The sequence below is a fragment of the Saccopteryx bilineata genome, chromosome 1 (assembly GCF_036850765.1).
Source record: "Saccopteryx bilineata isolate mSacBil1 chromosome 1, mSacBil1_pri_phased_curated, whole genome shotgun sequence".
Classification (NCBI taxonomy): domain Eukaryota; kingdom Metazoa; phylum Chordata; class Mammalia; order Chiroptera; family Emballonuridae; genus Saccopteryx; species Saccopteryx bilineata.
The window spans coordinates 43,611,721-43,627,055 of NC_089490.1; the positions used below are offsets into that span (position 1 = coordinate 43,611,721).

General features: G+C 39.7%; 1 protein-coding gene across 1 annotated transcript in view; it reads left to right on the forward strand.

The window, feature by feature from the left end:
• The window catches only part of COL19A1 (collagen type XIX alpha 1 chain), a 329,506-nt gene that overhangs the window by 255,520 nt on the left and 58,651 nt on the right, over positions 1 to 15,335 (forward strand). Inside the window, exons 18-30 of the mRNA XM_066252988.1 lie at positions 699 to 761; positions 5,408 to 5,443; positions 6,291 to 6,326; positions 6,422 to 6,475; positions 7,161 to 7,214; positions 8,900 to 8,953; positions 9,683 to 9,772; positions 10,527 to 10,571; positions 10,675 to 10,752; positions 12,841 to 12,876; positions 12,982 to 13,026; positions 13,117 to 13,170; positions 14,448 to 14,489. Of these exons, the coding sequence (XP_066109085.1) occupies positions 699 to 761; positions 5,408 to 5,443; positions 6,291 to 6,326; positions 6,422 to 6,475; positions 7,161 to 7,214; positions 8,900 to 8,953; positions 9,683 to 9,772; positions 10,527 to 10,571; positions 10,675 to 10,752; positions 12,841 to 12,876; positions 12,982 to 13,026; positions 13,117 to 13,170; positions 14,448 to 14,489 (687 nt within the window). The remainder of the gene's footprint in view (positions 1 to 698; positions 762 to 5,407; positions 5,444 to 6,290; positions 6,327 to 6,421; positions 6,476 to 7,160; positions 7,215 to 8,899; positions 8,954 to 9,682; positions 9,773 to 10,526; positions 10,572 to 10,674; positions 10,753 to 12,840; positions 12,877 to 12,981; positions 13,027 to 13,116; positions 13,171 to 14,447; positions 14,490 to 15,335) is intronic.

Consider the following 15,335-nt stretch of genomic DNA (forward strand, 5'->3'; position numbering starts at 1 on the left):
CCAGATGTGCAGAGCATCACCCCATGGTGGGCATGTCGGGTGGATACTAGTCAGGCGCATGCGGGATATGTTTGCCTCACCACTTCTCACGTCAGAAAAATAAAAAATTATAAAAATAAATGAAAAAAAGGATGTAAGACATCTTAAACATTCTAAGCCGCTGCTGTCACCACATTGACAAGAATGCCTCCTTTATCCACAATCATTTAAGCAGCAATATAAATGCTGGAAACAGCTGAGAGGCTCGTTTTCCTAATATGTCTCTCCACTCTTCCTCCCCCCACCTAAAAAAAGAAAGAAGTGTTTGAACTAAAATGAGTCTGGATTATTGTGTCAGATAAACTATCTGATGTCTTTAAAATCACACACAAAAATTTTTTTGGGTTCAGCAGAGCTAAATTACAACTTTGTACTCCTCTAGATGTTCTTTCCTTGAAAAATAATGAATTTTTGTTTTAGATTAATTTTAAATATAATGACTATTATGGATTTCTAGAAGACCTAAAGGCACTACAGAGTGCTGACAAACACATTACTATGCAAATAGCCTCACTCCATTCAGAACTTGTCATTGTCTGGCAGTGGATAATAGATACATTTCTTGGTTAGAAGGAGCACAAGCAATTACTCAGGCTCTGGTAGTCACAACAGTACTCATTTGCCTTACACAAAATCTCTCCTCTGCTTTTTCTTGAAAGGGTGAAACTGGACAACCAGGATTTCCAGGGTCTCTTGGCCCTAAAGGTCAAAAAGGAGAATCTGTAAGTATAAATATTTTAAGTTTTAGGGCAGAGAAAGAATATTTTTAAAAAATTAAAAATATTTTATCCAGCCTTGGCCAGTTGGCCCACTGGTAGAGCATTGATCCAGCATGTGGATGTCCCAGGTTCAATTCCTGGTCAGGGCACACAGGAAAAGCTCCCATCTGCTTCTCCATACCTTCCTTTTTTGCTTCTCTCTCTCTCTCTCTTTCTCTCTCTCTCTCTCTCTCTCTCTCTTTCTTCCCCTCCTGCAGCCATGGCTTAATTGGAACGAGTTGGCTCAGGCACTGAGGATGGCTCTGTGGCCTCTGCCTCAGGCACTAAGAATAGCTCAGTTGCTGAGCAACAGAGCAATGCCACAGATGGGCAGAGTCACCCCCTAGCAGGCTTGCTGGGTGGATCCCGGTCAGGGCACATGCGGAGTCTGTCTCTCTGCCTCCTCTCCTCTCACTGAATTTAAAAAAAAAAATGTCTTCTCAATTGGCCTCACTTCTTTGTACCTAGGTTGCCCCTGCCATGGCAAAGAGGGACAGATCAGATATTGGAGCAAGTGCTATATGCGAAGCACTAAGCCTTTTCTTTGTAGTAATGCAACTCATTAAAACATACATACACATACACACAAGTAGGCTGTTATCATCCCCATTTTTCAAATGTGGAAACTGAGGCACAGAAAGGTTAAGTAATTTGCTCAAAGTTACACATTGAGGAAGTGTTGGAACCATGACTCACACTTGAATAGGCTTAGTCTAGAATTCAGGGTTTAAAAATCATTAAGCTGCCCTGCTATAACTACATGATAGCTAAAATCAATAATAAAATCAATATATCTAAAGATTGGGGCTAATTTGTTCAAAAAAATTAGAAACATATATTTGCTCAACCAACTGTTCTCAGTATACTTTCTGAAGATATTTTCCTTTCTTGGTTTTTGTAAGATCAAAGTGTCTTCTCAGCCAGTTTTCTATACTACTGAGTCCAGTTTCTTTAAAAATTTAGTTCTTTTGGTGATGGGGGGGACCCAACAGTATCCTTTATGTTCAAATAGGACCACCTACAGAGACTACATGAGTCCTAGTTACAAAAATAACTTTTTTATTATTTTTTTTTTTATTTATTTATTTATTTATTTATTTTTCATTTTTCTGAAGCTGGAAACAGGGAGAGACAGTCAGACAGACTCCCGCATGCGCCCGACCGGGATCCACCTGGCACGCCCACCATGGGGCGAGGCTCTGCCCACCAGGGGGCGATGCTCTGCCCATCCTGGGCGTCGCCATGTTGCGACTAGAGCCACTCTAGCGCCTGAGGCAGAGGCCACAAAGCCATCCCCAGCGCCCGGGCCATGTTTGCTCCAGTGGAGCCTTGGCTGCGGGAGGGGAAGAGAGAGACAGAGAGGAAAGTGCGGCGGAGGGGTGGAGAAGCAAATGGGCGCTTCTCCTGTGTGCCCTGGCCGGGAATCGAACCCGGGTCCTCCGCACGCTAGGCCGATGCTCTACCGCTGAGCCAACCAGCCAGGGCCAAAAATAACTTTTTAAATGCTACTAAAACAAACAAACAAAAAGACTGTTCATGGCAGTCTTCAAATGAATCAGTAAGAACCAGACTAAACAAATGGTTTCATCTTTGTTTAAAAAAATGTAATACTTGTTAAAAAGCACTTTCATTGCTTTCCTCACCAGGATAAACAAAGGATATCGGTGTACCAGGAATGGTGAAGGAAGAGGCACTAAAATGCCTGCATGCCAAACAGGAAGAATTACTGAAAATATTTAAAATTACAAAGTCAGACATTCCCAGTGCTTCAGCTTTAAAAATTACAGTAAAGTTTCAGGCAGCTCTAGAGGAGTGCTGCTACCCCTATACCCGAAGTTCTCCTACCTCCCAAGGTCATAGATGCCCTCAGTGTCCTGTCCAAACCCACACACGCTGCTGGAAGTAACAGTAACAGGGCTCTCCAACTGGATGTTTCCAAGAACGTCTGGGAAACTTACATGTTCCACAGACCCAGTCTGGTGGAGGCGACCCCTTCCATCTGCCAACTCACTCCTGATTCGCCACACCTGCTGCCACCTCTTACCAAGCCCGAACTGCTCTCTAGGTCTGCACTGTCTGCCCTCCGAGCTTGAACTCTGACACCTTAGTTTCTACGTGACACATAGCAGGCCTGGCAGGGAAGAGTTACTGACATTCTAGTGGAAACGCAGGGACTTGTAGGGCAGAAAGGAGGAACTTCCAGTGGTTTAGAACAGTGTTTCTCAAATGTGTACTTGAATTCCCCGGGGAGCCTTCTTAAATGCTGCTTCTGATTCTATAGGTCTGGACTATTGAACTAGCTCTTTGTGGTCTTAACCTGCTATTCCAGAACAGGGTCTGGACTTGACATAGCATAGTAACCAGAAGGCTCAAGCAATTCATCCAAAACATTCAGCCAAATTGAGCTCTGAACCACCTGTCCTGAATGGTAGTTTGTCACTAAAATATATGTAAGAGATCATTCTAGTTGAATCCCGTGATGTTGTATATAAAGAAGGAAAAGTTCTAAAATGTAAGGGACGACCCAGATGATAACCACTGGATCTATAAATAAATGTCAAGTCTCTAGACAAGCAGGCTACTTTCTTGTGTTTTATTTGAAACAGTTACTTTAGTCATCTGGTTTGATGGTGGCTCTAAATGAGCAATGATATACACGTGTGATAGAAGCAGAAACAAGCTCTTCTATAAGTAATGTGACTCATTGCTTATATCTAATTAACATTATCTCCTATCTTAAAAATCAAATAGATTTTTAAGAATTAAAGTGGAATGTGAAGAAAATAAATAAAGCCCTGATCTAATTGTGAGAAATTAACCAATAATAAGAGATTTCATCATGGTGGCTAGACATGGAGCATATAGATCAGAGTAGGTGAGGTTATGCTAAGTAACAAAGTAACCCTGAAATTTCTGTGGCTTCATCCAAGAAAGGTTATCTCTTGTTCATGCTGCATGCCCAGCAGGGTTCCATTGGGAGGAATGGGTGTTCCACTCCACACTACATGCAGTTAGTTACCAGGCGATTACCACCAGGTAGCTAAGCCATCTGGTATACACAACCTCCTTAGTCACCACTGCAGGAAAAGTGGGACTGGAGGATCATGAATGGGCTTTCACTGTCTCATCCTTCAAGTTCCAGGTGTCACCTCTGCTCACATTTCATTGCCAAAACTAACTGCAAGGCCCCGTGTAACTACAAGGGAGCCAGGATATATGGGAGAGAGGTGAGCCCATAGTCCCTTGCTCGTGGGACATGAGGTGAAAATCACAGAGGTTCATTTAGTAACCACTTCTTTCTTATAGGTGATTTGTTTAACAGAATGGCAGTCCCTAAGATGACCATCAAGAGTAGTCCATAATGGTTCTCACAGGTTCTCTTGCAAAAGAAACATTTTTTAAAAAATTTTTTAATTTATTGTTTTCACCTAATTGTTAATCACCTAATTCAAATAAAAAAATAAATCAAATTACAAATCAAATCAAGCAAACTGAGCAATAAAAGCCTGGATTGAAGTCAGGCTGTCTGGGTTTAGATCCTGAATGATCTCTTACTGGCTATGTGACCTAAGGGGAATTATTTCTTTTTACTCAGTTTCCTCATCTACAAATGAGTGTGCTATTACCTACTCCATTTACACATGAAGATTAACTATGTTAATATATATGCTGTGATTAAAACAGCATTTGCTACATTGTAAGAATTTAACAAATGCCAGCTACTATTGTCATATCAGCATAACTCTAATTTGCTAAACTTTTATTGGGTACCATCAGGGTACAGCAAAGATGCTATGATAGTCAAGATGAATTATATCTGTACATTTGCAGAGTTTATAAGCAGGATAAATAAGGAAACAAAGTGGGTGAATGCTATTTTAGAGGAAGTAACTTAGTTACTTAGAACCTTTGAGTCTCTTTCTGTATGCTGGAAATGAGACAGTGTATTGCCCACAGCACTGATGTGAGAGTAATCGAGAGCATGTACATGGAACTTCAGGAACAGAAGCTAGTTAGAGAGAGAGAGAGAGAGAGAGAGAGTGTGTGTTCTTTGGCCTTGGGCAGTATTTCAGTTTGTCAACCACTTGTAATTTTCAAAATAGTATTAGGATGATTAACTTATTGCTCATTTGGGAATATGAACATTGTTTGGGTTTCTTGTTTGTTTTTTAGTGGAACAGAGAGAGGGACAGACAGACAGGAAGGGAGATAGATGAAAAGCATCAACTCATAGTTGTAGCACTCTAGTTGTTCATCAATTGCTTTCTCATACGTGCTTTGACCGGGGACTCCAGCTGAGCCAATGACCCCTTGCTCAAGCCAGCAACCCTGGGCTCAAGCTGGTGACCTTGAGGTTTCAAACCTGGGTCCTCAGCATCCCAGTCTGATGTTCTATCTGCTGTGCAACCACCTAGTCAGGCAAGGGAATATGAAATTTTTTAAAAAACTAATTCTCATATGCTCCCTTTAAGTTGCATAGTCCACTGTATAACATTCTGGATGACTTAGAGGCTTGCTTTCAGTGAGGTCTGGGTTTGGCCTGCAGAATATCCACTTTCAGTTCTGGAGAATTGTTTATAATTGATTCTGTTTACTACCCATTTTCCTAGGGGGAACCTTTTACAAAAGGTGAAAAGGGAGATAAAGTAAGTAGATGCTTTATCACTATCTTGGGTTTTCTACTTCATTGATTTCTTTCTCTCTGATTTCTGGTATGTTTACTTTGGAGTCTAATAGATTTGATTTAAAAAAAGGTCCCTGAGCATTTTACTTATTCCTCTGTGTATTTTGACTCTTTTACTTTGATAAATGAGAATTTTTAAATATTGTTAAGTTGTACTGTGTGACAATACTTTAACATCCGGTTTGAGTAGTATATACTTCTTTAACCCACTACTAGTTGTGATTGAACATTAATGTTTTGAAATTTATTCTCTTAAGATATCTAAAATACAAAATTAAAATACAAGATGCATTTTTTTTTTAAAAATCTGTTAATAATACAAATTGGATTTATCAAACAGGCTAATTTTATTGGAAGGATCAATAAGTCATGAAATATTTATATAATAAAAGAAACAGCATAGCCAATATTGTTATCTTATGTATAACCTTTACTTTATTTTTTTATTAAGTCCATATACCTGATAGTAGAACCACCATGACATAGTTATAAGATTAGCTGGTGGCAAATTATAACCATGTCAGCTTAAGTGGAGAATGTAGTGATTTTAATGCAACATGATGATTACAGTGTCAAGAATGACAGTGAGAAAAACACTTATAAAGAAAAAAGGAAATAAATTGTTGTTTATTAGCAATAAGTATGTTAAATCATGTTTAAAACGAACCTTCCTTGACATTGTCATACCTTCCATAATTTCCCTCTTTATTATATGTTAATTAGTGGGAATGCAAATGAACTCATTATTAGAGGTTCTTAGCTCCACCTGAGTTTAAGCATTACATGTATGGCGATTATCTTATTTGCAGGGAGAACCTGGGATAATCGGAGCACAGGGAATAAAGGTAATTTCCTGGCGTTCTTCCGTTGCATCTTCAACCTAATGATAATGTGCAGAGTAAAGTAACTGGTTGACTTTCCTCCCCACCCATATGTTCAGGGTGAACCTGGAGATCCTGGTCCCCCCGGATTAACAGGAAGCCCAGGAATAAAGGTATATGAGAACTAATTACCACTAATAAATGAAGAAATCACTTTGGTGTTATAGCTGTTTCTATGTGAAACAGGGTGCCCTGGTGACACCCATTTTCTTCACAGATGTTCTCGGAGGCTTTATCATGTTTCCATGGTGATTTTTCCCCATTGACTGTGTTTATTACACACATAATAACTGCACCTTTGGTTCACAATAAGGTTTTAAAACTCTTTTTCAGAACATATTCACAATAGCATCTATAAAAGCTCTAAGAGTAAACAATATGAGCTAAATCTGTGACCCTGAATTGTTTTCTGAAAGTCTGCAGGATTCAGGGTTCAATTTCTAAGCCAGAATTGTGCATCCCTGAGATGCTTCAGTTCCCCACCTGGCATTCTGGGGGGAGTGTCTCAAAAGAGCCCCACTGTTGGGAGGTGCAGGAGAGATTAATGCGATGTGCTCCCACCAACAGGTAAGGCAGGTTATCCAGGCCTCCCCTGCTGATGAGAACAGACCCATTTAAATAAGAACATCTTGAAACTATCTTTGTAAGCCCAAAGCACATTTCAGTTACTGTGTCATACAGAAAAGGTAGGATGTTGCAAAATTGATCTTTTTAGAGATACAGGTCACGCCACGTTTTACATATCTTCAGTTACTTTTTTTTTAAGCCAAGTTAAAGTACCTATTATCTTCTGTTTAGGGTCAGCAAGGACCTGCAGGCTCTATGGGACCCAGAGGACCACCAGGAGATACTGTATGTATAGGAGATACAAGTGTCTTTGATATTTGAAAATTAAGTTGGGACTGAGAAATGTTTTAAAAGAATGTCAGCATCTGTTCATGTGACTGAGTTCTGCTACATGTTCCAAAGACATAATTCATCTCTACCACTAAAACTGATCACACCTAATGTCAGGGGCTATTGGGAAGGCTAGTACCTTCATATATTCATGTGAGGTCCTTTTGAATAGCAGTAGTCTAATAATTGGTCTTTGGGAAACAAGTTAACTAAATTAGCACTTGGACATGCTTGTCAGTGGTGTACTAATAATAAAGGAGATGGGAAATATTGAAAGAAATAAGGAAAACCAAGAGAGAAAGCAAGTATTTCCGTTATGCATGACTTTTGGTTCAATTCTCCATCCAAAAAACAGACACTTCCGAAGCTTCTGTTGTGGTTTTCTCTTGTATGAGCCTCCAAAAAGAGTAAGTCTTTTGGCTGAAAATATTTTTTTATGCAATTTGAGAAAGGTCCTCAGGTTCTATTATAATCTAGCTTTGGAGGATTCATTCATTCTCTCTCTCTCTCTGTCTCCCTCTCTCTCTCTCTAACACACACATACACACACACCCTTTAAAAAGCACTTTTCGATCCATTCCTCCAGGTAAGCCTTTTGTCTCTTGGACAACCTTCCTAGCCTTCTGACCCCTTGGGATCTGAGACACACCATCAGTCTTCACTTGAACAAAACAAGAAAAATGCTTGACCATATCTTCTTGGAAACAGATCTCTATCTGGCCACAATTCCCGTACCCTCTAGACAAGAGTTAGAATCTCCCCTTTTGCCATCATTTTGGAGACAGCCCCATGACCTCCTGCTCTATTTCACATGCTCCAGGGGTCTGTCTTTCAGCGCATTTCGTTCTTAAACATTCAGTTGATAGGGTTAAGCTTTTCATTGTTCCCCTAAGGCAGCTGATGAACCATTACAGGCGTACCAAGTGAAGAGATCTTATGAAAAGAGAGAAAATGCTGGTGGCACGCATGAAGCCCCAAGATGCCCATGAAGTGAGATGAAGTGATAGTGGCTGGAGCTACAAAAGAGAACAAAATCAAAAGGGAAAGAGCCCCTGTTGCTGAAATATAGTAAAAGCGTATTTTCCTATTGACCTGTTGTCCTGAATCATGTGATGCTACCAGTCCTCATCATCCAGCCTCTGCTTGGCAATATTATGGATGGATCTTTGATTCAATTCTCCTATTTTAGTTTCTTTCCCATTACATTCGGATACTTTCTTTGAAACAACAAGCCACATATTTTTACTAAAGTCTTTTTCTTCTCTAACAGACTTAAATCAACCCATCCCCCACACACACTTTTTTAAAATTATTGATTGATTTTAGAGAGACAGAGGAAGGGAGGGAGAGATAGATAGAGAGAGACAGAGAGAGAGACAGAGAGAGAGAGAGAGAGAGAGAGAGGGGCATCTGTTTGTTGTCCCATTTCGCTGTGCATTCACTGGTTGCTTCCCGTATGTGCCCCAACTGGAGATCGAACCTACAACCTTACTGTCTCAGGACAACACTCTAACTGACCGAGCTAACTGGCAGGGCACCCCTACATACAAATACTGTTCTCCTGACGAAGACTCATAAAGAGAAATGTTATAATAAGAGAGGTTCTAATTGCTCTTCCTCTTTAATTCTGAATTGTCTAGGGATTGCCAGGAGAACATGGTATCCCAGGAAAACAAGGCATTAAAGGAGAAAAGGTATAGCTCCCATTTTATTCCTTTTGAATATTAAGTAGGTAGGAGGAAGAAACAGAAGATCAAAGAGCAGTGGGGGAGTGAAGGAACAGGACTACGCTGCCAAGATTGTGCAGGGGCGACAGTCCCACCAGCTAGGGTGTGAATGGTGCTGCCCGGGGCTGTGCATTCAAGCTGTGCATGCGGGGCGGCCCTGGTTCTGGCACAGAAGCACAGTATGACCAAGTGAACTCGCTTAGGGATGAAGATCTCAGGACTCAGATCATCTGTTTCAGGCTCAGCAGCTGACTCTGGTATGGATGGAAGACATCTCAATCTTTCAGAACCTGCTTCTTGATGTCTGCCTGGAAATAGTATATTAATGTTGAACCATTACTAGGGACTAACTTAGAAAAACATAAAGATCAGCTCAAGAACTTTATGAATACATGACCTTAGTATAAATAGATTTATACATATGCATATGTGATGATACTGCTTAACTTATTGTTAACATAACTCACTATAAAATCTAAATGCATTTAAGATAACTAGAACAGTGCCTGGCATGAATTAGGCACTTAGTAAATATTGATGAGTGAATGAATGAATGAATGAATGAATGAATGAATGAATGAGAGAATGAAGTTTGACTGGCTGTAATGACAGCTTAAAACCATGGAAACTGCTGCCTCCATGCCTCCCATCATGAACCTAAGCAATGAAGTAAGACTATTACCGTGTTTTCTTCAGGGAGATCCAGGTGGGATGAGAGGCCCTCCTGGGTTTCCAGGTCCAAAAGGTGAGACCGGCCCTCCAGGGAAAAGCCTGCCAGGAGAACCAGTAAGTACCAGCCCTCGTACTAATATTGCCCTTGAAAGATTGTTAATTATCATTTGTGTGTTCCCAGTTTCAGATCACAAGTATAGGAGTTTCTTTAGGTCTTCAGAAAAATAAATATTCATCTTATTCTTCAGATGGGAGATCTAGCCCCTTCGGGAATTTGATGCAAGCAAAGGCTTCTCTTCTGAAGAAAACACACAGACGTGTGCGTTTTACAGCCCTTTTTGGAAGATCGGGAGGCCCTTTCTGCGGAAGCCATAGATTCTTTAGGGAACTGTGGATCCTAGGAAGGAACACTAGTTTTAACTGTAAACCTTCCTAGGACACTGTGTTAAAACAGAGCCACTGCCTGAAGTTTCCTTTCTAAGAAATCAGCAGGTGTAGCCATGGTGGTCATTTGAAATAAAGGCCCTTGTAGTCCAGGCTATTTCCAGGCATAGAAAACTGGTTAGCTGGAAAAATCTAAATAGCCAATATGCCTGTTTTATATGCATTTTTCTCATTGCCTTTGACAGTTGTATTAATAGTAATAAATAGTTATCAATATCAGATGGCTTCTTTGAAAGATGAAAACACATTTTACTGTAACTGTACAAAACCCATAACCTAGTGAAACTTTTATTCTATGTTTATGCTTTTGTTTATTCAAGCAAACAAAAAAAATATAACATTTTTGAGTTTTGTTTTCTAAATGTTTATAACCATTTTAGAAAAAAAATGTATTCACCTCCTTTTTTTTTTTTTTTTCTTTTAGGGACTAGATGGAAATCCTGGATCACCTGGTCCACGTGGGCCAAAGGTAGAAAAATATTGCAATTTTTAAGGAGTTAATAACTAACAAAATAGAGCCAGAAATTCACATCCCTTGAGCCTTGCACTTACAGAAGCTTCTCACTTCACAGGGGGAAAGAGGACTCCCAGGTGTCCACGGTGCCCCGGGTGACACAGGCCCAGCAGGGCCGGGGGTCCCAGGCCCAACGGTAAGTGAAACTTACATGAGTTTTTGGAACTTTGTTGATTCCAGTGTTATGAAATAAAATCCAGCAAAAACTTGAAAAAGAGAAAAGAATAGGATGATCTGAGGAGAAAATACCAATAACCACTAGTCAGAGGGAAAACATGAAAGGGCACTGAAGTGACATCACTGAGCACAGAGCAGACTCTCTGCCGATGGGACTGCAGAGGCTGGTCTCACACGGACTTTGGAATAGAAGCAGTTGTTTACTCTTTTATTCTTCCGTTCTATATATTAAAAGTACAAGTGAATGTTTATAAGAATACCTCATATTTGGTAATTATATATTACTATTTGGTGGATTTTCTGTTTGTTTTTACCTTTTTAAGTTTTAAATAATTTTTATTCTTTTTTTTATGGGAGACAGAGACAGAGAGAAGGACAGATAGGGATAGACAGGAAGGGAGAGAGATGAGAAGCATCAATTATTTGTTGCGGCACTGTAGTTGTTCATTGATTGCTTTCTCATATATGCCTTGATCTGGGGGCTACAGCTGAGCTAGTGACCTCTTGCTCAAACCGGTGACCTTGGGCTTCAAACCAGAAACCACAGACGGGGTCATGTCTGTGATACCACGCACAAGTCAGCAACCCCATGCTCAAGCTGGTGAGCCCACATTCAGGCTGGTGACCTCAGGGTTTCAAACCTGGGTCCTCTGCGTCCCAGGCTGACATTCTATCCACAGCACCACTACCTGGTCAGGCAATAATTTTTATTCTTTTTAAATTGAATTTGTTGGGGTATCATTGGTTAACATAATTATACAGGTTTCAGGTGCCCAGTTCTACAACACATCTCTGTACATCATAATAATGTGTTCAACCCCAACCCCAGTCAAGTCGGAGAATAAAATAAAAAATGAATAATTAAAATGAATGGAGTATGTATGAATAGAATGATATCCAAAATATCTAAGCCTTATCTTAAAGAAGAGAGACTAGAAGTTGTTTTTGATAGTTAAGACAAAGAATAGATAGTTTTTTGACATGTTTTAGCTTTATAAGGACAATGCCTGATAATAATGACTACTGTATGAATACTTGTTGACTAAATAGTAATAAGCAATAAAGCTTTTTACTTGCTATTAAAAAACATAAAGATTTTAGAACAAGAAAAGTGGAAACACATACTTATTTTAATGCCATTCATGTGAGAAATTGGTCTTGTAATGAAGTTATCATTAGAACTAAAAGAAGATGTAAATAATGAAAGGCTACGTTGTATGTGACTGGTGTTTGACTTTTCCAGGGAAAGAATATAAAAGACCATTGGAGATGGGAGAAAAAATAAAGGAGACCAGAACATTATTAGGGGAGTGGAGGAAGTTGAAGCAATAAATAGAAAATAATAACTGAAGAACATGGTGTAAATAGAAAGGGAGCAAAAGTAGCTTTGGCAATAATGACAGTGACGTGAATATTGATTTATAAAATAAGAGAGGACGGGTCTATGAGCAGTCACAGACGCCAGCTGCCGAGAACCCAGCTCTTTACTCACTGGGGTTGTCAATCCTCATCCAGGGGTCCACGGTCATATACCAGGGCTGGAGCTGTCCTCATTAGGGTCACTGATAAACACCCAGCCTCATTTTAGTTACCCTAAATTCCAGTAGGCTGAAGGAGAAACGAACAACTGATTAATAATGTTTTACTTCCTACTCCTTTGCCTGAATAGAGTTTCCGGAAATGTCTTCAAACAGAGAAATGACCCAAAGTAGAAAGTGGAAGAGAAGGAAGCCCTGACCCGATGCCCCGTAGGTGGTCAGTTTCTGAGTAGGTGGAATTCGGATGCATTGTCTGTGCGTTCTTGAAAGTACAGGGACGGATAATGCACTAAGAGAGACACCCCAGGTGCCTAAGCAAAGTCACGACGATGTTTCTAGCGACGGGTAGCTAATTAAGTGTTTACCTGGCATGCCAAAGTCTTGACTGACTTTGCAGAGAGGTTTTAGAGCGTGCGTGTCAGCAAGCCCTGCTGTTCCACTAAGTCCATGGCAGTGCTTAGCCCTTTATTCCTGGCAGAATTCTGATCACTGGATCTTATTCTACTTAGGGCTCCCAAGGACCACCTGGAGAGCCAGGCATTCAGGTAAGCTACTTAGCTAAGTTTCTTGGTACAGCAAATCCAGCTTGCTTCCTTGGGGGAAATTACTGACAGACTGTCCTCATAAGTAACTGTTTCCCCCTTTTCCAGGGTCCTCGAGGTCTCCCTGGATCACCAGGATCTCCAGGGAATGATGTAAGGACAGTCTTGACCTACCCTACCACCACCTGTTTGGATTTGCACCTCTGTCACTGCGCCAAAATATAAACATGTTTCTGTTTTCAGGGAGCTCCAGGGAGGGACGGAAAGCCAGGTCTGCCCGGCCCCCCAGGTGACCCGGTATGTCGAAAGACCACTTGATTTATGTATCTTTAATACACCCAGAAGCAAACAGCCTACCAAGCAGGTTTTGCTGTCCAAACTAATTCGAATGCTTGGGAACTGTTTGGTGATTTTGTTTGTCCCCATTATTTTGTAGAGGGGAAAAACAAATTCAAGCTGTGTCAGCATTCTTTTGTGTGTGTGATGAATACTTATTTCCTAAGGGTATAATTCAGCCGTACAATTTTGCCTGAGTCTGAGCCTTGGCATATAATGTCTCAATCCCATGGAAAATTGAGTTAAAATATATAGCCACAATTTCTATTTTTTCTAATGCTGGTGACTAAATGAATTTCATTTCTCCAAATGGAAGTTTGCAGGTAAGGTACTTACAATATGGTACATATCCATTGATTCTGTGGCGTTAAAATACTGAAGTGATTAAGTTACAAACAGTGGCTTGAGTAGGCTCTTATAAAATGAGTTTAGGCACTAAATGAGTATTCCAACGTTTTATTTTAGGTTAAACCTTGCTTCGAGCGATTGTGAAATTCCTTTAAATAGCTTCAGAATCAGCAGTTATAATTTGAGAAGCCATATGCTACACGATATTGTATTAAGAGTTTTGTATAATAAAATCCAAATCTGGCCTCTCAGTTCTAAGCCTCACAAATCCTTCCACTTCCCACACTGGTGGACCTTCTGTGCCTTTATAAGCTACATTCAGGGGCATATTTCGGCCATACTGTAACTCTGCCACTGAGTGAATCATGGTGCATCATCTGGGAATCTTGTAAAGTGTTACTTGGGTTTTCAGTGTCTCTGAAAGGACAATTTAAGACATGAGGCCTGAATTCCTCCTGTATCTGTCTTGCACCTCAGTTAAGCCACCTACCTATGGCTCTTTTGAACGTCGGTGAGAAAGAACTTAAAGGAAAACTCATCCCATGTTTTTTATATTTCTCAACATCCTGATAATGTGCCCAGCAGAGGAGTGATTTTCTTTAAATAAATGATTTACCTTTATGTATTATTTAAAACTAATAATAAATTGCTTCTTGGCCTTTTGGCTAAGACAAGTATAAGACCAATAATATATTGGGGTTCATTTAAAGGTTGCCATGGTCATAAAAATATGAAATAGAGATGCAGAATCAAAGCAATAATATGCACGTGTTTGAGTGTTCATAGTAGAGGAGTAATGACTACTTCTCAGAAACGCCTAGTGTGTTGTGTGTATTGTATCATGTGCCTATAGATGAACACATGCGTGTATTTGTTTCTTTCTCAACCAGATTGCACTTCCTCTCTTGGGAGACATCGGTGTTTTGCTCAAGGTACTTTGTTGCTATGTAAGAAATTATGTGTTAATTTCCAGGAAAATATCAGAAAGGAAATCTTTACCAAAAATTGGGTTAATTGCTTAGCCTGAACTAAAATTCTATATCTATAAGGTAGAAAAAGGAATGCATATTTTAATGTACATTGTGCCCTTTATACTAATTCCTCTACTCTATTTTTCATTACCATCCTCTCATTTTGGGTGTAGAGGGTCAGGGGAGGAGAAAGATGGTAGTTCTGTGATAAGCTACAGGGTAGGAATCCTATCACCAACTCCCATGAGTAGATCATTCTCCCTCTTAATGGGTGTTTATTCATCTGGGTCACTACTGAGAAAGCTAATCCTTCTCTCTGTATCTGCACTGACCAGTCCCAGGATGAAAAACGGTGCTGCTCAAAAAACAGCTAGCTTATAAGGATGAGATTTGATGTCATGGGATTTTACAAAATAAACTCTAAAATCCCAAAGCCAACAATTGCCCTAACACCTGTTACTCTGTTAAATAAAAACTATGCCTTATTTACATCTCATAGAGAATAAATCTTGCTACCATTTTTTTTCTCTAATATTCCCATTGTTTTATTTGTAAAACAGATAGGGGAAGAATAATAATAATGAGATATCCATAATACTATGTATTTACATGTTTCTTCATGATATGCTAAGATTGAGTAAAACCAGATGAAAATCTGTCTCTTTACATTATATTCAAATATTATGGGTTTTATCTGTCTGTGTATGAATGGACAGTGTCTAGATGTATACACACATGTGTTTAGGCTATATGTATATATGCATGATTTATTTTATATCTCTAGTATTTGCCCAATGTTTTGAAAAA